This window comes from Pelodiscus sinensis, chromosome 4 (genome assembly GCF_052426305.1).
Source record: "Pelodiscus sinensis isolate ZL-2025 chromosome 4, ASM5242630v1, whole genome shotgun sequence".
Taxonomy (NCBI): domain Eukaryota; kingdom Metazoa; phylum Chordata; order Testudines; family Trionychidae; genus Pelodiscus; species Pelodiscus sinensis.
In genome coordinates, this window is record NC_143055.1 from 114,614,422 (window position 1) to 114,636,698 (window position 22,277).

The 22,277-nt window shown below is 48.2% G+C and overlaps 1 protein-coding gene across 3 annotated transcripts in view; it reads left to right on the forward strand.

Annotated features, from left to right (window-relative positions):
* STPG2 (sperm tail PG-rich repeat containing 2) overlaps positions 1-22,277 on the forward strand; it is a 470,822-nt gene that overhangs the window by 111,211 nt on the left and 337,334 nt on the right. For all 3 annotated transcript variants that reach the window (XM_089778069.1, XM_089778068.1, XM_075929635.2), the window contains 2 exons: positions 2,209-2,372; positions 18,806-18,895. In XM_089778069.1, the coding sequence (XP_089634195.1) occupies positions 2,209-2,372; positions 18,806-18,895 (254 nt within the window). The remainder of the gene's footprint in view (positions 1-2,208; positions 2,373-18,805; positions 18,896-22,277) is intronic.

Sequence of the window (22,277 nt, forward strand, 5' to 3'; positions counted from 1 at the left end):
AATTATCCTAACAGTCAGCAGTTGATATAGGGCAGGGCGAGCGGGGCGGCTGCCCCGGGCCCCGAGCTTCAATAGGCCCTGAGCCAGCACCAGGGGCAGACTGGCCCGGTGGGATACCAGGAATTTCCCGGTGGGCCATCCGCCGAAGGGCTGGCAGGCGGCTTCTGGAGATGGAGGCGAATCGTGACAGGGCGCCACAGCCCCACAATTTAAATTTCCTGGTGCCAGCCGGTACGGGCCTTGTGGGGCTGAGGGAGTGTATGTGCGGTATGCTAAAACGCCACCCAACAGCTGAGAGGGGAGACGCCTGGGTGTGGCGTGATGTCACAACCTGGGACTTTAAAACCGCACGGTCCAGCATTGCACCACTTGGTTCGGCACGTGGTCTGGAGCCTGGGCCAGGGTTGTGGCCACTCTGCAAACTGGAAAGCAGAAGGTGGGTGGCAGAGGAAGGGGCTTGTGCTGAGGGGAGGGGGGCAGGTCAGGAGAAGAAAGGGAAAGGCACCAAGGGACAGCGTGGAGGAGAGAGACATGCCAGGGGGCCAAGTGGAGACAATGAGTAAAAGGGCAGGAAGGGAGGTGTCAGTGGGAGGGGGGCCAGGGTGATGCTGGGAGAGGAGAGGGTAAGGGCATTGGGGACTAAAGAGGGAGAGGTGCTGGGAGAAGGCTTGAAAGGAGGGGTGGGCATGAGGAAGGTGGGGATGGAGCAAGGCATGTGTGAGGGCACAGGGGCATGAGCGGAATGGGGGCAGAGGGTGGCGAGGGGTGGGCATCAAGGAAAAAGAGGGCAAAGGGCGCAGGGGCAGTGAGGGAAGGGGGAGGCACCAGGAGGGTGCAGGGGTAAGGGAAGGTGCAGGTGCCAGGGGATTCTGGGGGTGAAGCAGAAGGGCAGACACCTGCAGGGGAGGGACCAGCACCAGAGGAGAGAGGCAGGGCAGGTGTGTAGAGGGAGATGTTAGGAGAGGGGATGAGGAGGGGTAGCTCACATGATCGGAGTGGGGCTACTGGAGGAGTGGGCACAGGGGAGATGCCTATTTTCTGTTTTTTCTCCAAAAAGGGGCCTTGTGAAATTGTGCTGCCCTGGGCCCCGCAAAACTCTCATTCACCCCTGCTAACAGCATATAATGCTCCTTTAAAGGTTTTGCAAATCTGAGTGCAAGCTTGATGAAATTGTGATTGTATATTAATTTTGGGTTCTGTTGGGGATGGAAGTTAAATCCTTATGAATGTTGGAGTGCATTATCGATGCAGGCAGTATGAAGATGTAAAGGAATAGACATATGTAACCCAGAGGCACTGAGACTACTGAGAAATGGGAGAGTGAACTCTGCTCTACAGACTAAGTTATAGGCCAGCTGGCTTTTAGCTCATGTGGTAGAGCCTCATGGTTTAGCCCGTAAGGTCCCAGTTTCAATTCCACCTGCCTGGTCCATTGCCTCTACATGTATATTCTTCTTAACTTCTTATTTCCATGTTTTAAAAAATGTGGGTGGATGGGGTGCATCCTGCTGCAACCTTAACTATCACTAAACATAGTTTTTGTTTTCTAATCTTTATCAACATTTCTGTATGTGATACATTGGTTGTTTAGTGAGGGTACAGCTCATGCTTGTGCAATGCCCTCCTGGATTTAAGTGATGTGTAGGCCTTGTCTGCGCCCAGGGATGAATTTCACCCCACCTCTTGTTCTGACACCGAACTCACGCTTAGTAGTCTGTCTTTGAGTACTCTCATTTATTAAATTGTTGTGCAATTTTTCACTAAATCAACATTAGTGCAATTCCATAGCTGCCTATTTTATTATGGCCTGTGCGCTACTTGCAGAGTATGATGCTACTCAGTCTGTGTAAGGTGGCTGAACAGGACTCTCAACTAACATTACTAGTATTTTGAAATAATTATTTAGTTGTCCAAGGCAAAATGGAAAAGCTTTTCAGAACATTGTGTATATTACTGAAACATAATTAGTCATTGTAAATATCAAGATCCCTCCCACCAAAAGGTGCATACATTTGGGTAACAGGCAGATAATGACACAGATGTGGGTCAGTAAATGTACGGCATCCCTATGCTTTCATTGTTTGAGAGAATTTCATTACAGTACAACAACATAATTTTAAAACTACTATTAAAAGGTAATATATTTCTAATAACTGACAAAAAATCAAAAGTATGATGATGGTTCATAATTCTACTGTGACTTTTCAGGTCCAGCATTCTATAATATTCTTAACTATAGTATTGAAAGAGAGAGTTTTAAAAAAGCTTACTTGGAGAGTACAAAGAAAGGAGTATTTGGATCTTCAGCTCCTCGACCTCTATATGTTTTTAAAAGAGGAGATTTCTGTACTCCTGGACCAGCTGATTATCAGGTAACTTAAAGCTATTATCCTTTTAAAAGTGGTAAAGAGGATTCTTGGAGGGATGGGGTCTTTCCGGATAAAATGCCACAGGATTTTGGACATATTTCATGAATATTGTTTAGAAATAAAATGTATATTCTTAAAAAAGTTATCCCTTCTGACCTTGAGGTCAGAGTTCTTGTATTGACAGTGCCCTTGTTATGAATAACGAGGAAGATACACAGAGATGTGGCAAATGACTTTATTGTAACTCTCAACTCAACAGCCTACATGATAGTCACATGATTGTCCCCAATATTGGTAGTTATTGATGTGTCTGACCAGATTGTCCAGTCTGATCTCTTATGTGTCACAAGCCATGGACACCACCAAGCACCTGAATATTAAACCCAATGGAAATCAGATCAAAGTAAATGAGGGGTACAGGAGATTAGACTGTTGTGTACCATGGGTAGTGAATAGGAGGGATCAAGGTACACCAGTGCTTGAGGTTCTTGCAATGTCAGGGAAAAGATTAAATGAGATATAGTGAGATAATCCTGGCAAGTGGCCTGCACCCACACATGTTAGAGGAAGACAGCCCCACCCCGAAGGTCACTTCCAATCTTACCTGGGGGAAAATTCCTTCCCCTGAGAACCGTGGCCAGTGTTCCAATTTGCAGTTCAACACATACTGTGTGAAGAAGCGACGAGGAGTCCTGTGCCACATTATAGAATAACAGATTTATTGGAGCATAAGCTTTTGTGGGTAAAGACCCACTTCACCAGATGCACTTAGTGGAAATTCCAGAGGCAGGTATAAATATACAGGCATAAGAAAAGAGTACCAATAAAGATAAGGCTAGAGATAACGAAGTCAATTCAGTCAGGGAGGATGATTCCCACTTCTAGCAGCTGATGTGGAGGTGTGAACACCAAGAGAGGAGAAACTGCTTTTGTAGTTGGCTAGCCATTCACAGTCTTTGTTTAATGCTAAGATGATGGTGTCAAATTTGCAGATGAATAGTAGCTCAACAGTTTCTTTTTGAAGTCTGTTCTTGAAGTTTTGCAGATTCAGACTAATATGGCTACGCCTGTGATACTTGTGTGAAGAAGTAAATTAAATAATAAACACACATACATGTACAGTATTGATCCATATATGCATGTATAAACTTTTCAGTATTTGCCCAAAAGTTGTCCAACTCTACTGAAATAACTGTGTGCTAGGGGAAAAATAAAACAAAAACCCACTTCAGAAATTTAGACATGCAAATCAGAACACCAAGATTCCAATTTGTTTCTAAAAATGTTAAGTAGGCATGGTACTGAAATGCTTAGCTGTATGAACTCAATCAGAATTTCTTCAGATCAGGTAAGGAGCAATTTTTATACAAAATTTTTTGACTAATTATATTCACCATCGTATGGCAGTTTGGCCTGATGCTGATTAATCTGAGTATATGGGCTTAACTAATGCACTCAGGATCAAATTCTACCCTCACATATGTGCATACAATTATTAAAATGAGCTAGAACGATAATCAAATTCCCATTTAGAATCATGCTGGACACCAGTTAATTGACACAGCTAAAATTTACTATATATTTGAGAGAGTTTGTGAATCTGCCTGTCTGCGTCTACACGTTTCTGTCTATCTGTTCAAGAACTCCTCCTAAATGATACGAGCTGGGGTCACCACGTTAGGTATACAGCCTTCCTCTTATCATAACTTAAAGCAAGGTAAGGGTTTGGTTGTGCCAGAAAAATGGGATGTGCCTGGAATGGAATTGCTTCTTATAAAATCATACGGAAAAAAAAGACAGAATCATCAGGCAGGTGAAAGGGAGAATCCTCCTCTCCCGGACTATCCCAGCCCTGAGCCTTCTCCTACTGAAGCTTCCCCTCACACCCTGCCTGGCTGTTTCCCTTCATCAGCGAGTGAAGGGAAAGTGCACTGTTTTCTCCATTCCTCACATGGGCTGGGGAGTGCAGGGAACAGACGAATCTGGGCCTGTCCTATTCAGGCTTAGGTAGAGCAAGGTGGCTAAAGCTCCTTCCCCCAATATGTATTGGAACATTGCTGGCTGTTCCTCTTTGTCAGGGACCTAGGGGAAAGTGCAAGGTTTGCTGCATTCCTCACTCTGGGGGGCACAGGGAGAATGCATCCTTCCCCCAGCTGTGCCCTGGAGCTGCAGTGGCCATGCGGAGATGCTTCAAGTCCCAAGCTGCTACATTAAGAGAGAGCTACAGTAGTCCTCTCTCCTCAGGACAGCCTGCATACAGAACTCTTCATCCTCAGCCCCACCCCATAGCAATGATTTAAATTAAGCATGTACATTTTCATTTTATTTAAAAAAATAAATTAAGGATCTGAGCAATGCCGGGCAAATCTTCTTATAATAAATATTCATAAAATAGAACAGGCAAGTTGGAGGATATTTCTGAAGGATGGAGCTGGCATGAAAGATATCATACCATCATATCAGGTGGCACAGATTTGCCCAGATAGTTTCCATTTGGCCATGCAATAGTATAGTCTGTTATTGAAATAATTAAATAATGCTGTGTTTCTTGATCACTAGGATTTATTATTTGGAAAAATAGCACATATCTTATGACTGTTAATAATATTCCTGGATTTTCAGAAAGCCTTTGACAAGGTCCCTCACCAAAGGCTCTTGTGTAAATTACATGGCCATGGGATAAGAGGGAAGGTCCTTTCTTGGATTGAGAACTGGCTAAAAGACAGGAAACAAAGGGTAGGAATAAATGGTAAATTTTCAGATTGGAGAGGGGTAACTAGTGGTGTACCCCAAAGGGTCAGTTCTGGGACCAATCCTTTTCAACTTATTCATAAATGATCTGGAGAAAGGGGTAAGCAGTGACGTAGTAAAGTTTGCAGATGATACCAAACTGTTTAGGATAGTCAAGACAGAAGCAGACTGTGAGGGACTCCAAGAAGATCTCACCAAACTGAGTGATTGGGCAACAAAATGGCAAATGAAATTTAATGTGGATAAGTGTAAAGTAATGCACATCGGGAAAAATAACCCCAACTATACGTACAGTATGATGGGGGCTAATTTGGCTACGACAAATCAGGAAAGAGATCTTGGAGTTATCGTGGACAGTTCTCTGAAAACTTCCACACAGTGTGCAGCGGCAGTCAAAAAGGCAAATAGGATGCTAGGAATTATTAGGAAAGGGATAGAAAATAAGACCCAGAACATCTTACTGCCCCTGTATAAAACTATGGTACGCCCACGTCTTGAATACTGTGTACAGATGTGGTCTCCTCACCTCAAAAAAGATATTTTGGCCTTGGAAAGGGTTCAGAAAAGGGCAACTAAAATGATTAGGGGTTTAGAACGGGTCCCATATGAGGAGAGGTTAAAGAGACTGGGACTTTTCAGTTTAGAAAATAGGAGACTGAGGGGGGATATGATAGAGGTCTATAAAATCATGAGTGGTGTGGAGAGGGCTGATAAAGAAAAGTTATTTATTAGTTCCCATAATAGAAGAACTAGAGGACACCAAATGAAATTAATGGGTAGCAGGTTTAAAACTAATAAAAGGAAGTTCTTCTTTACATAGCGTGTTGTCAACCTGTGGAACTCCTTGCCAGAGGAGGCTGTGAAGGCTAGGACTATAATAGAGTTTAAAGAGAAGCTGGATAAATTCATGGAGGTTAGGTCCATAAAAGGCTATTAGCCAGGGGATAAAATGGTGTCCTTGGCCTCTGTTTGTCAGAGGCTGGAGAGGGATGGCAGGAGACAAATCGCTTGATCATTGTCTTCGGTCCACCCTCTCTGGGGTACCTGGTGCTGGCCACTGTCGGTAGACAGGATACTGGGCTAGATGGACCTTTGGTCTGACCCAGTACAGCCGTTCTTATGTTCTTATGTTCTTATGTCCTGCTCAGCATTGGGCCAATATACTTAAAGTTTTGTTCTTTCAAAAATGACTCAATTATTAATAACAGATAGTAATGCAAAATAAGATTTTGACAAGTAATTTTTTCCCCTAGAGTCATATGCTATGCAGGAATATATATGTTCATGCTGTTTTGTGCAAGAGACTTTTGAATCATTGATTACAAACAAGCAATGCACGTACATCAGTGGTGGGAAACTTGCAGCCCACGGACTCCCATTCTGCCCCTCTCTCCCATGCTCCTCTTGTGCACTGGAGCACTGGAGCCCTGTACTTCCTCTCCCCTCCCTCCCAGCCTTTTCAGAGTGCTGCAAATCCATTGATTTGCCCTCCCTTTCCGCTTCTCTCCCGGCCCGGTCCGTCACAGTGGCGTACAGGGCCGGGTCTGGGCACAGCTGAGGGTGTCCACTCAGGGCAAATTGCTCAAATTCAGGACTTCTTACAGCCCCCAGACTGGAGACCTTTCCAATAGGCCACAAACCAGTCCCACAGAGCGCTTCAGCTTCCTGCCTGGCCAGCCGTAAGCCTCACGAGCAAAAGCCCTGACACCCCAGTAATATCCATGCTCCAGATGGCCCCGGGCCTGCCGCGAGGGGTCTTAGAGCCCAATCTCACTGTAGCGTGTGGCTCTTGTCGCCCTTTTGGTCACTGCCCTCCGGCAGTGACAACCATAGCCTCTAAGCTGTCCCCTTCCGGGGGATGGTTCGTTGTAGGCCGGCAGGCCTTTAGGAGGTGGATCCTCCGCCCTGGTACAGTGGATGGCTAGTCCGTCCTATGGCCCTACTGGGCCTTAAAGTAGTCCGAGGCCTGGCCCTTTAAAGGTCCGATCCGGATCGTGGCCGGGTGCCATACCCCTCATATGGACGCCCAGACCCTCGAGCAGGGCAGGGCAGCAACTGGCGGCCAGGCCCCAATGCAAGGCGGGCCGCAAACAAACCCACAGGTCTGTAGGAGCTCCTAGTTCCAGAGCGGGGCAGGCAGTGCAGCTGCAGCAGTGGCAAGGGGGTGGGAGACTGCCACCCGGTTGGTGGGTGGCAGGGGGCGCAGGCCCACCCACTCCACTGCGCCCCGGCCCAGGGGCCCTGGATGCAGCCGTTCAGCTGCTACGGGCTCAGCAGGGGCTCCAGCCCGCAACGTGCTGGCCTAGGGCTGTTCTCAGCCCCTGCTACCCCCTGGGCCACTTCTCGTCTCCCCCCCCTTTCCCAGCACCTGTAGCCCCAGCGGCCTGTCGGGGAGTTGAGGCTCGCGTCATCTCCGCAGGGGCCGGCGGCCCAATCCAGGGGTCAAGAGGTCGGAGCTCTGTGGTGTCCCGCGGGGCTTGTCCGGGCCGGCGTTCCAGTACCCACTGGGGGTCCAGCTGGTCCAGCGGCTCGGTCCCGTCCTCTGGGTCCGCGAGTGCTTCAGCTGGCGGGCCCGACCAGACCTTAGTAGCCTGGGCAGGGAGGCCCTGGCCGGCCTCTGGGAAGGTGGCTGAGGGCAGCCTAGCCCAGGTCTTAGCCTCCCCAGGCAGGAGCTCCAGCCAGGCCTCCGGCTCCTTCGGAGGCTGGGCTCTGACTGAGCTCCCAGGCAGCCTTCTTATAGTCCTAGTCCCACCCCTTGACTTCCGGTCAGGTGAGGGGGCGGGGCTAGGCCGGGCCCAAAATGGCCACCAGAGGGGTTCCTCCGCCTCCGGCTCAGCGGGTGGCCATTCCACCCCACTACACTCACCTACCCTGAACAAGCTCTGTCCGGTTCCAAGAAACCAGACACAGATCCCAGGTCAATTTACCCTCTGGATCTTACCCACAAGATCACGCTGAGCCAATCCTTTAGAATCTGAAATCTAAAGGTTTATTACTCAAGAAAGAAAAGCATGAGAGTAAGGTTGTTAAAGTATCATACATTACACGCATCGAATCTCCCAGTTCTCGATGCAGGCTCGCAGCAGAGATGTTATAATTGCTGGCTTAAAAGTCTTTGGTGTACATCCTATGTCAGAATGGGTCCACAGTTCTTTCCGGCTCGTGATTCCCTGCGAGGCTTCATCTGGGGTCAGGAGCAGATCTGAAGACAAAGTGGAGGCTGCCACATGGCATCTTTATACCTCCTTCCTGGTCTCTTCTTGGCTGCAGCAGGTCACTTGGCCCATGGCCTATCCCTGTGTTCCCTGCTGGTAGCCCTTAGGTATCAGTCACCATTCTTGAGGTGTGTCCTTGGCCTATAGAGAGCCATGGAGACTTGCTCATTAGCATGTCCATAGGCTGAGCATTCTTTGTCTATTGCTCAATCCCATGCAGATAAACTTCCAGTATTAACACAGAGTACATATTCATAACTCCACACACAGACATTATACAGATATATGAAGAGCATATACAGAATCAGTAGAAAGCAAGCTTTCATTTGACACCTTACATGGCCCCCTTTGTACCACTTTTGGGGCAATCCCCCCTCCCACATGGGTGCAGCAGTAATCTGTCTGCTTCCCTAAAATCCAGTAACGTGACAAGGGGCTGGTGCCCTCACAGTGGAAAAGTTATAGGGGCTCCATGCCTGAATGAATTAATGAAAGCCTTGGGGTGAGGGCGAGGGGGAAAAGATTCAGAAAGGCTGGAGCAGCTGTGGTGGTGCCTGAGGTGAGGCTGAGAACAGGGAGTGGAGCTGGGAGGGGATACAATTATCCCAGGAGCAGATCTCAGTATCCTGTTATGTCCCACTGCCTCATCATTCACAAGAGCTTCTGCCTCTTTTGTCCCTTCCTCTCCCCCTACCCTGCTCTCTCCTGCTGGGGTTGTATTATTGGTTAGGTTGCTACCAGGTCTCGTCTATATACAAAGAACCTTTTAGGCTAAGTCAGTTGTCTCCAACCTTTTTAATCACAAGATAACTTTTTCAATTGAAGTGCAATGTAAGATCTACCTCAAACCCAAATACCCTTGCCCCACTTCCTTCCCGCCCCTTCTCTGAGGCTCCACCCCTGTTCACCCCTTCTCTGAGACCTCACCCTGCTCACTCCATCCTCCTTCCTCCCCCATCCTCAGTCACTTTCACCAGGCTGGAGTAGGGAGTTGGGGTGCAGGCTCTGGTCTTGGGCCAAGATGTTGGGAGTGTGGGAGGGGCTCCAGGTTTAGCTCAGTGTGGGGATTGGGGTCCAGGAGGAGTTTCAGGGTGCAAGCTCTGGGAAGGAGTTTGAGTGCAAAAGGACTTAACTTCTGGATGCAGGAGGAGGTTCAGGGCTGGAACAGGGGTTCAGGAAGCAAGCTCTGGCTGGGCACCATTTAACTGAGACAGTTTCTGGGTGGTGAAGCAGTGGGGTTAAGGCAGGCTTACTTCTGCCCTTGTCCTGCACCACGCCTGAAAGCAGCTGGCTTGTACAGCAATGGCTCCGTGTGGTGCCTCTCATCTATGGTCACTGAGCCCACAGTTTCTACTGACCATGGTTCTCCATTATTGATCAATGGGTGCTGCAGAAGTAGTGTCTGCAGGCAAGGATAGCATGTGGAGACCCCCTGCTCTGCCTTTCTCAGGGGCTGCTGGGACATGCCAGCCACTTCCAGGAGCAGAAATTTCCATAGGAATCCAGCCATGCCAACTTAGGCATTTTAGAACACACTACTCAAAAAATGAAATTTAAGCATAAGAGCAAAATGAAAATTATGAAATGCACAGTCAAAAACCCAAAATAACCCACTTTATAAGCAGTAAAAGTAGTAACAACCACACCTCCTCCATGTATGTGTTGGGTTGGGAGAGGACAGTGAAGGACAGTTGGTGTTTGTGAGAATGGCAGAGTGAAAGAGATTCTCATTGACAAGCTCCCTCCATCCCCATCTCTCTGTGTGGAAGTGCAAGGAGGAGGGTATGTGACATCATACCCTGCACAGCAAGTAGGAAGCTCTCAGAGGGACGCGCTCCAAGGCAGAAGGCAGGAGCAGCATGACGGTGCGGGGAGGGGCAACTGAAGTGCCAGTGCTTGATAGCTTCCTGGCCAAACCAATCAGGATCACCTGTCAGAGGCTCCAAGATCTACCGGTAGATCCTGATCTACTGGTTGGTGACCACTGGGCTAAGTATTTTAATAGTGTTTGGCACTGGTTAATGTAAATCACCATTTCACAGACCTCAGTTAGTAAATATCTTCTTTGCAAAATTCTTTGTCAGGATCAGTGTAATTTAGACCTAAAACATAGTTTTTCTCTATGATATCCGGGATAAGAATATTAAATTTCGATTAGTCGATGACGGGTGGGGTGCTCGCTATCCCCACTGTGTGGCTATCCCCACTGCCCGTGGCTCTTACTACATTTAAAAGGCAGAGGTGCAGCAGGGAACCTGGGGTGAGCAGGGACTCAAGAAGGGCCCGCTTGCGCCAAGTCCCAGCTGCTACACCTCTGCCTTTTAAATGTACTAAGAGAGGCTCTTACTACATTTAAAAGTCAGAGGTGCAGTGGGGAACCCAGGGCGAGTGGGGACTCAAGATGTACCTGCTCGCGCTGTTTCTCCCGTTGTGCCTCAGCCTCCCCTGCTCTCTCTGCAGAGACGGTGCTGGGGGTAACCGACTTTTAAGCTGACTCCCCCCAGCACTGGCTCCTGCTCTCCCCCTTGCTGCCTCAGATACAGAGGCAACAATGCAGGGGGGAAGCGACTAGTTGACTGAAAGTGTTTTTTCTGAATTTTTGTTCTAAAATATTTTGTTATAAGTGGAAGAATACAACATTCTTAGAGTCCAGCATTCAGGTAAAGATCTAAAAATCTCAAAAGTCAAATTTAAACATAAATAACAAAATAAGTCCTTCTTGTGCAGGATCCAGTAATTAATGTATTTCACTCATAGGGTGACTCTCTCAAATTCTGCATTATCAAATATATTATGTACAATATCCAAGGATCCATTATTGTTCCTTTTAACAGAATTATAATCATATCAAAAGGAAGAAAATACCTATTACTAAATATGTTAGACGCAGAGCAGTTTTCTCCATCATTTATCAAATGCAAATAACTTAGTTCCCCAAGGCCTTAATCAAGTGAGCTGAACGGTTCACTTACATTATCATTAGAACTCATTATAGAAAAAATTAGATCAAACAGTCTCTTCCTAGAGGTGGGTGTGGCAAGCAAAGATTTCTTGGAGATATACCAAGCCCTGTGCACCAAAATCGGTGGTAAGCAATGATTCATGGCACTTCTATTCAGTTTTTAAAGTGGCAACTAAAACCTAATGGAACACAAAACTTATCCCTCCCCTCACATTGCTACATCTTTAATGAAAGACAGTCTCAAAAATAGTTGGTATTTTCCACATTCATGTACTAATTGAGTAAGAGAGATCAATAATAAAATATTTACACCTTTATCTGTTTAACTCCTTACATAAATATCTCAAAACTAACTTCATTAAATAATAAATGGAATATAGTGATTGAAAAAGAACAAAAAATACATTTAGGATTTTAAAATGCTACATTAATTCTCAAGGATATGGCTGTCAATGTTGGCCACAAAAGTTGTTACAATAGTGGAACAATTATTATTCTGCTTGGAGTTGTGTAACTCATGATCATTGGTTCCTGCTCTTACATTTCCTGAATTTAATTTTTGTGTAAAAAGCTTTTAAATAGAGAGTTGGCAGCACATAAAGGTTTCCACTGAGTAAGAGATTCAAGGCTTGTATGCTATCATAGCCCAGGGGGAGCATAATTTATATCTTACATTCCCAGCCTGTGGTGAATGGTTCTTGTGTGTGTGTGAGGGTCATTGGACTAAGGAGAGAGAGAGGGGATATAGAGTAGAGAGTGCAAACATGTAGGTGAAGAACATGTACATGGTCCTGCACCTGGTGGTCCCTTTCCCCAAAACAAGTGTAAGTCTGTAGCTGTGAGTAAAGATGATGCCATTATACTGAAACATGTGCTTTATCGTGTTATGCTGTCATTGCGATCTCTAATGTAGTAACTCTGCATACTTTTGATAAGTATGAATTTGCAGGATCAGGAAATAGTTTATTTGCTCAATCTTTTATTTCCTGCACATCTGGTGGTGCTATTTTTGGTCTGTAACTTTTGTGATATTTTTAAGCACCGTGTATGCCACAATTATAAGTGTTACGTGTTACAAACCTTGCTCTTATAGAAATGGATGTTAAAAGCTACACAGATATTGTTGTTATAATGTAATCTCTTTTAGCTCTGTAATTAGAGCAGCTAAGGTGCATGCACTAAAGCCCTGATTCAGGAAAGCTCTTAAGCATGTGTTTTAATCCCATTGGTGCTACCTTTTAATTGCTGTACTTTTGGAGTGTAAAAGCCTCACGCTGCAATAATATATGTGATGTTTGAAGTCAGTTGGACTTAAGCATGTACTTCTGTGCGTCCCTACATCAGGTCCTAACAACTTAATACATAACAATCTGAAATAAAACATGTTTTTGATGATAGGTTAATTTAGCTTATTATTCATATAAATTGTAAAAGTAATTTTATGATGTGTGTATAAAGACTGGAGATAGACTTTCAATGTGAGCTGAATTAAATAAAAGCTCTTTGAACATTTAAGACACCTCTTTAACTTTCCTTTTCCCCCTTCCTTTTTCATTCAAAGAAAACCAGATAAATTAGTTTTCATATTGTTAATATAACAATAAGTTTATAAATGTAAACACTCAGGGTGCGTCTACACTGGGCCACTTATTCCGGAAAATCAGCCGCTTTTCCGGAATAACCCGCGAGCTGTCTACACTGGCCCTTGAATTTCCGGAAAAGCAACGATGCTGTACTGTACAAAATCAGCCGCTATTCCGGAAACCGTACGATGCTCCCGCTCGGGCATAAGTCCATTTTCCGGAAAAGCTTTTCCGGAAAAGGGCCAGTGTAGACAGCTTTTCCGGAAAAGCAGAAAAAACGGAAAAAAGCGGTTTGGACGCTGGGAGACCCCGTAGGAGCCGCGGACTTCCTGGTAAGCCCGGAGCTGTTAAAGGGCTCTCAGGCTGCTGCGCGCACGTGCCAGGAGTCTGTCTGGGTCAGCTCTGCCGCCTGCTGTGCTGCCCAACACTTTTTTCCTTTCGGCTCACCGCACCATGGCAGCTCCTGCTGGAGAGCCCCCTGGACCCCCAGCGGAGGAGGCCCCCAGGGGCCGCAAAAGGCGGGCCCCATCCTGGAGCCCCAGGGAGCTGGAGGCCCTCATCGAATTATGGAAGGAGGAGGAGGGTCTCCACGACCTCCATTCCCGGCGCCGGAACGCTGATCTGTACACTCGGCTTGCGCAGAACCTGGCCCAGCAGGGACACCCCAGCCGCAACTGTGAGCAGGTCCGCTCCAAAGTCAAGGAGCTGCGGCTGGGGTATGTCAGGGCCACTGAGGGCAGGGGGGCAGGACCCGACGCCTGCCCATATTTTGCGGAGCTCCACTCCTTTCTGGGAGAGCCCGCCCCTCAAGCCCCACCGGTCCCCGTGGACACCTGCCAGCGGCCACCTATTAACCGTCCCACCGAGCCGGAGGAGGCAGACGACAGCGGCAGTACATCTGGTGAGGAGGCCAGCGTTGCCACCCAGCAGGCCCCCTCCAGCAACTCCTCCGAGGACGGGGAGGAACCCACTGGTGAGTCTGTGCAGTTTGCACTCCCAAGGGTGGGGGGCGGAGGGCGGGCGGTGGGGAGCCAGGTGCCCGGAGGGGGGAGGGGGAGAGCATGTCACTCAGGCCACGTGAGCTGCACGCTGCATAGCATGAGGACAGCAAGCAGCAGGTGCAACCACGTGCAACCTGGTGACCGAGCGGCACGTGACCACGGCAGGCAGCTGCAGGCCACGCCTGGGACCCTGCTGCTCACACACATTTGGCGGGACCAGGGGGAAGGGTGGATGCCGGACGGAACTGGCCAGGGCCCCAGGGACTCAGCCCAGAGCCCGCAGCTCCAGCAAGGGTGCAGACCAGAGAACGGCACACTGTCCCATGCCTGGCTGTGAGGCACAGCCAGCTTCTAATTGGGTAGACCGCAGCGTCACGGTCCTGTGACCGTGGCCCCCACCGAGCCCCTCACCTGCTCCCGGTGCCTTGGCTGGTTCCCCAAGGGAAGTCCCCACTGGGGCCACACATGTTCCTGGGCTACCGGGCTTGCGGGAGGGATTGTGGGAGGGAGAAGGGCCCCTGAGTTGTGCTGCAAGGATGGGACATCCCCCCACCCCCCAGTCACCCTTCTGGTTCCGTCCAGGAGATATCCCACACGAGGGGATCTGAGAGCCCAGACCGCCTCTGCCAGATGTGCTCCCAGGCACTGCGTGGGGATGCATCTCGCTCCCTGTCAAACAGCAGTGATTAACCCAAAAGCTTTTCACAGTCTCCACCGGCAGGGAGTTCCACAGGTGAACGCTGCACTAGCACCCTCCCGCCCTGCATGGGGCCAGGATACAGAGCGGTGCTTACAATACCCTGGAGGGAGGACCCTACTCCAGGGGCAGGCAGGAGGGGAACCGAGTGGGCCCAAGCCACACAACTGTGGGGTCACCTGGGTTCGGGGTGGAGGGCATGCGGTGTGGGGACAGTGGACGGCCTGCCTGACTGACCCATCCTTTCTTCTCTTCCTTGCAGCGGGACCCAGCACCAGACCCTCCATTGCGGCAGCAGCGCCACCCCCAGCAGGCCAACCCCGGAGGCACAGGCTCCGCCAGAGGGACCAGCTGCTTCGGCGCCACGTCCATGCTGTGGAGGCAATCCAGGCCTCCATCGAGGAGCGGGTGCAGGGGGACCTGCAGTGGCGGCAGGATGCCTGGGCTGCCTTCCTGGCCGAATGCAGAGGGATGCGCACCACCATGGACACTCTCACGGCACATATTGTGCATGCCATTCACTATGGCATGGGCGGAGCCCAGGCCCCCGCCATCCCTCCCGTAGCACAGGTCATGCCCCCTCCCATCCCAGCTCCTGGCCCTGTTCCTGCCCCTGTTCCTGCCCCTGTTCCTGCCCCTGTTCCTGCCCCTGTTCCTGGCCGTGCCCCTGTTCCTGGCCGTGTCCATGCTCCTGGCCACCTCCGCGTGCAGCCTGCCCCGACGCGGTCTGCCCAGCGTGGGCAGGCTGGCCCCCGGAGGAGCGTTCGCAGGGGCCGCCCATCCCAGTAACTGCCTCCCCCCGTCCCAGTTGAAGGTCTCCCCCTCTCCTGTCCCAGTTGAAGGTCTCCCCCCTCTCCTGTCCCAGTTGAAGGTCTCCCCCTCTCCTGTCCCAGTTGAAGGTCTCCCCCTCTCCTGTCCCAGTTGAAGGTCTCCCCCCTCTCCTGTCCCAGTTGAAGGTCTCCCCCCCCCCCTTGTAAATAAACAGATCTCTACTTTGCTGTTCATTCGTGTGTTGGGTATTGTGTAACTCTTGGGTAGTGTACAAAATGATGTGAGATGCCAAGTAGCCACTTAAATGTAACATGGTGGCAAACTGTGAAGAACGAAATCTGTACTCTATTCACTGGGGGGGGGGGAGGGGCCTTCGTAAGTGGTCAGTAATTTGTGGCGCAGAAATAAATGATGACACTTTTCAGTAACAGGTAAACCACAAAATATTATTAACATAGATTACAAACTAGCAAGAACAGTTACAAGATGCACACAACAGAGATTATTAAACAAACTCTAGGCACAGGGAGGACGATTGTGGTGTTGCTGGCCACCTCGATCCTTTGGTCCTTCCGGGCCTCAGGAGAGGAACAGCCAGGAGATCCCTCGACAGATGATCGTGTTGTTGCTGGCCACCTCGATCCTTTGGTCCTTCCGGGCCTCAGGAGAGGAACAGCCAGGAGATCCCTCGACGGATGATCGTGCTGTTGCTGGCCACCTCGATCCTTTGGGCCTTCCGGGCCTCAGGAGAGGAACAGCCAGGAGATCCATTGAAGATGGCACTGATGTAAGCCTTCCACACAAGTCCCAAATCCTGTTGGCTGTTCCTCAGGACGGCGATGGTGGCCTAAACCCTAGCCTAACTTAAAAGACAAACCCTAACTACGCCCGACGCACCCGACGAACAGACTCGATGACGGCCGCGATATGCTGTGACCCGACGCTTTACTATACTATTGGGGGGGGGGGGAGGTAAGGGGAGGAGGTGGGGAAGGGTAGGAGCTGGGACAGAGTACTCTGGGGTGACCCAAGCGACCCTGCTAGGGGGCTTGGGCAAACATCTCCACCAGGGCCTCTCTAATGCGCACCGCCTCCTGGCGCGCCTGGCGGATGGCAGCTGTGGCGGGCTGGTCCAAGGTCTGTGCCTCAGCTGCCACCCATGCAGGGAGGAAGGCCTCCCCACTGCGCTCCACAGTATTGTGGAGCACGCAGCACGCGGCCAGCACCTCCGTTGCATTCTGCTCACCCATGTCGAGACGGGTGAGCAAACAACGGAAGCGGCCTTTTAAGCGACCAAATGCCAGCTCCACTGGGTTTCGGGCCCGGTTGAGGCGGTCGTTGAACCGGGCCCGGTTCTGGTCCGGCTGCCCCGTGTAGGGCCGCATGAGCCAGGGCATCAGGGGGTAGGCCGCGTCCCCGATGATGCAGATGGGCATCGGTACATCCCCAACAGTCAAGTCCCGCCGGGGGAAGTAGGTGCCCGCCTCCAACCTCTGAAACAGTCCAGAGTTCCGGAGGATGCGGGCATCGTGTGCCCGGCCAGACCAGCCGCCGTAGATGTCCAGGAAGCGGCCCCGGTGATCCACGAGGGCCTGCAGGACGATGGAGCAGTACCCCTTTCTGTTCATAAAGTGGGCTGCTCGATGCTCTGGGGCCCGGATGGCGATGTGGGTGGCGTCCAGGGCTCCCCCGCAGTTGGGGAACCCGAGGGCAGCGAAGCCGGCCATGGTCTCATCGACGTCGCGCAGGCGGATGATTCTTGGCAGCAGGACGTCATTGATGGCGTGGACAACCTGCAGAAGGGTGCAGAGAAACACAAGGGAACACATTACATACAGCCAGGGGTGAGTGTGCGCTCCCTTGGGTCCCCCCCCCTTGATTCCCTCTGTACACACACACACACACACACACACACACACACACACACACACACCAGGGCCCCCCATGTCCCCCCCCACCAGTGGGCCTGTGCAAGGGAGGGATGGCCAAAACCCCTGGGCGACCCAGCCTGGAGTCTTGGCTGTCCCTGGGCCTGGAGTGGAGCACCCTCCCCCCATCCCACTCCCCCTGGGACTTACCTGGATGACGATCACGCCAACGGTGGATCTTCCCACCCCGAACTGGTGTGCCACCGAGCGGTAGCTGTCCGGTGTGGCCAGCTTCCACAGCGCGATGGCAACCCTCTTGTTGACGGGGATGGGTGCCCGCAGCCGGGTGGCGGTTCTCTGTAGCGCGGGGGTGAGCCAGGTGCACAGGGTCAAGAAGGTCTGTTTTCTCATCCGGAAATTCCGGACCCACTGCTGGTCGTCCCATAGTCCGAGGACCACACGGTCCCACCAGTCGGTGCTGATGTCCAAACTCCAGAGTGGCCGGTATACAGTGGGGTGCTGATGAGACAGAGTTGCCAGGGCCTCCCTGGTGAGGGCGTCCAAGGCGATCTCTGCCTCCTGGTCCATGAACAGCATGGCACCGGCCTGCAGCACGAGCTGCAGCCAGCGGAACAGCACCAAGAGGGGCCCGACCAGGCACATGGCCACCCGTGGCTCCATAGTACACAGAGCTGGGCAAAAAAATAAACCGCAGAGAAAAGCAGTTGGGGGCCAAAGGGGGGGGTGTCCCCAAAAGTCAAAGGGCACCCACAGACCTGCGAAGGGTGTCAGTCCCTGGAAGAGGCCCCAAGGCACGGGAGCAGGAGACCAACGGCTGCCCGGCGAGACCCCTTTAAGCACGTGTCTGAACGGCGCTCTGGCCCCGCCCCCGGAAAGGGCTGGTGGCCTTTGCCCTCTTCAAAATGGCTCCGGGCTTTCTGCTTTTCCGGAAAAGCGCGCCGCCAATGTAGACGCGCTTTTCCGGAAAAGCGCATCGTTATCGCGGAAACTCCGTGGCCAATGTAGACGCTCCTTTTCCGGAAAAGCTGAAAACGGAATGTATTCCGTTTTAAGCATTTCCGGAAATTCATGCCAGTGTAGACGTAGCCTCAAAGTAGGAGCTTTAAAAGTTAAAATGCTCAAAATAAAATTTAGCTTTGTGCTTTAATCTATTTTTATTCCTATTTCTCTTTTTAGATAACTTGTATATTTTGATGTTTATATTATCAAATGTTTGCTGTAAAACATAAAAGATGAGGAATAGGTCCAAGCTGAGGAATAGGTCCAAGCTATTATATCTTAGCTTTTAATTTGCTGAGTTTTGAGCCCTGAGTATCGTATTGTATCATATCATATTGTATCGTATCATATCATATCACATCATATATCTTTGTGTAAGATTTCAAGAGGTTTATATTGTAATGCGGAATTTGGCTGGGAGGAGAGAATGTATAACTATTTGTATACAATGGATTGATTCTAATGTCACCAGAACTAATGTGAATTCAAACTGCAAAGCAAATTACAGATTCTGAAATAGAGGGGTTTTTTTTTAGACTAACACTTCTGTGTACTTTGGAATTCTCAGGTCAAAGGGAGCACTGACGAACCACATAAACAACATAAGCAATTATCTGTTTTCTTGTCATCAGCAGAAAGAACTCCAGTAGTTGCCATGGTAGGATAATGCTCTTCTGTCTTTTTATATTACTGAACTCTTGCTAATATTTTGAACTAATGAATACGAACAAAATTTGTGGGGTCAAATGCTTTGCAATCTAAGGTCAATTGAAGTCAATAGAATTATGCCTGCCGTGAATCTGTCATGTAAATTTACAACAATCAGAGAGACATCTTCCAGAATGGTGGTACAGTATTTTCCATATTATATTATTTCTGGTTCTTTTTATCCTGACATGGTTTTTTGTTTTTCTTATCACTCCTGTGTGTTGAACATAGGGCTTTTACTGAGCTATGATATTCAGGTCTCCTTTCTCAGAGGTTAGAGTAAATTTAGAATGCAGCAACATGAATGAGTAGTTCGACTTAATTCTTACAGTATGTATTACCTTGCATTCATCTACAGAGAAATCATCTTCCCTTGCGCTACCCTTTCACCTGGATTTGTGAATCCCCTGCAAAGTTCATTATAGTTTTCTGAGGTCTTGACTAGCCTAAATAATTTTTCCCCCTGCAAATTGGCTACCTCACTAGTTACCACCTTTTCCAGATAATTAATAAGTGTATTAAAGAACACCTGTCATTGTGTGGAACATTGGGGCACTGCAGTATTATTCTTTCTTTTCAGTGTTAGCCAGTTTCTAGTCTTCGGCAATATTTTGTCACTTTCCCACAGACAGCTTTTTTCTATAAGAGCCTTTTGAGAAATATTTTCAAAGGCATTTTGAAACTCCTATTATGCATTTCATCAGTGGATTCCACTTTATTTTTATTCTTAAAGTGAAAGTTCTCAATTTATTTATATTACCAGAGCCACAGTGGCAGAGCAGCAGCAGCCCGGACCCCACTGCAGCGAGCAGTCGGTAACCTGGACCCCACTATGAAGGCTAGGCTTTAACACACTGCTAGGCTGAGCCACAGTTGTGAGCTAATTGGACCACATGTGACCCATAGATTCAGAACTACTTCCATAAAGAATTCCAATAGATTAAAGACGCACAATTGTCCTCAGCAGAAGTTGTGCTGGCTTGTTGTCTATCATCTTACACTTCTCTGGGTTTTTTAAAATTCTCTTTTTACTGATCTTTTCAACCAGTTTACCAGGGACCGAAGTAAGGTTTATTGATCTATTATTCCTGGATTACCCCAGAAGACATTTTGTTAAAGGCAGTTGTATTTGCCACCTTCCAAACCTCTGTTGTAGTAAGCAATTTTAGGTAAAGCTTGCATATTTTTGTTAGCATTTCAATCACTATACATTCCTACAGAATTCTTGAATGCATATCAAGTGATTTTGTTGTTATAGGTTGAACCCCTCTAATCTGGTGCTCTCTGGTCTGGTAAAATCTGTTTCCTGGCATTAGTTAGCAGGAAGTCCACTTGCCATGGACAGCTCATCATCTAATAAACCATCTTGTTAGTCTTTAAAGTGCTACATTGTCCTGCATTTTGCTTCACTTGCCATGGGTGTGACCAAGTTCCTGTGATCCCATAACATTTGTTTACAGCCACCAGTCCTGGCTTTCAGTATTTTGTGCCATGATTTTACTCTAATTTACCCTTAAATATTTTCTAAGATCCCAGTAAGCAGTGCAAGTGTTGGTAATGCTGCTAGATAATACTGACCTCCTGTGGTCTGGCAAATTCTCTGGTTTGGCACTGGTCAGGTCCCGAGTATGCCAGACTATAGAAGTTCAACCTGTATGTAATTTACCATTTTGTTCTAGCACTAGTACCTCACTCTGTTACCAAACCTGCATTTAATTACCTAAAAAGAGTTGTATGGGATAGATGTCTCCTAAACACCCTCCTTACTGAGAGATGATGCAAATGAACCATGTAACATTTCTGTAATATCGTATTGCTCTTGTTAGTCTCTGATAGTTCAGCAAACTCACTGCTCTTCTCACAGTTTTTCAACTTCTGATATAAATAAATTATTTATTTGGTTGTTGGCAGTTGCTTCTTCAAACTTCATCTTAGGCCTGTAAATTTTCATTTTAACTTTTATCTGCCATAGTTTTTGCAACTTTCCTTGGGCTTAATGTCCATTTACTGAGGGATAAGTTTGTCTCAGATTTTCCTTATGATTTAATCATAAGGGTTTTTCTGAAATTTAGTACTACTTAGTAAATTTTAGTACTACTACTTTTTGAATGTTTTTGTGGCTCACCTACAGGATACGTGTTTCCCCCCCTGAGGATTTGCAGAGGCAATGTAACAAAAAAGACCATTTGTTTACTTCTAAACTGATTAATTTTATTTGAGAGAGACAGCAAAGGTGAGGTAATATCTCTTTTTGGACTGATTTCCATGAGTGTACAGGGCAAGATTTTGAGCTTCCCAAGCTCTTCTTCATTTCTACGCTACAGACTACAACAACAAGTATGCAAATAATATTTAATTGAAAATCATTTAATGACAGTAAAAATAGAATTCTACAATACCAGTTTTAAGATAATTTTTAAGAGTAGGGATGTCTGTCAGAAGCAGCAGTGGGGTGAGGCAGCTGGTCTACAGGGGAACTGGTTTTAAACTGTTTCCCCTTCTGGACTGGCTCCACCTGCCACCCTTTGCTGGTACCTCTGATACAGAGGCAGCAGCACAGGGCAGGGGGCTCCCTGGGAGTGGGGCTGGGAGTGCACTGACTGCTGCCCCTACCCCCCAGGGACTATAGAGTAGCTGTGTAACTGATGATAATTTGTATGGTTACATGATTATTCAGTTACACTACATCTAACATCCCTATTTAAGAGCAGAGAGGAACATTTTATGACAATTTAAAAATGTATCCTGAAAAATTAAATTTTGAATGAATGAGTTGATATTAATCAGACCTCATAAGAAGTATTATAGAAAGTGGGCTCCATTGATACAGATCGGCAAAGTAATCACTTCTCTCGTATGTCTTCAAATTGTTTGCTAAGCTCCACTCAAATTGTGAAGTCTTTGAGAGGTATGAATAATAAATGCTTGGCAAGACAGTACTCAGAATTAGAAAATATAAGTTCATTGTATATAATACAGAGGTAAAGTACCTATCATAGCTGTTCTTCAAGTATGTCTCAGTGTGGATCATATTGTAGGTGTGCATGCACCTCATGTCTGTGTGATCAACTTTTTGAATAGCATCCACTGTAGATTGAAGTACTTTGTGCCAATACCTCACAGGGTTTAAATTATTCCCTCAACAGTCTTATCCCCATGAAAGATGGATAAAGCCAGTATCTCTTTTACCTTAAGGTAAGGTGCTCTGACAGGTGCTCTGATTGCAAATTCTGTTTTTCTAGGTGTTATAGGTTGAGGGATTCTAGACTTAAGCTACATTTGCTGGATCAATTTACATGGGTCACTTTGGATCCAGAGGTGACAGTTATAAC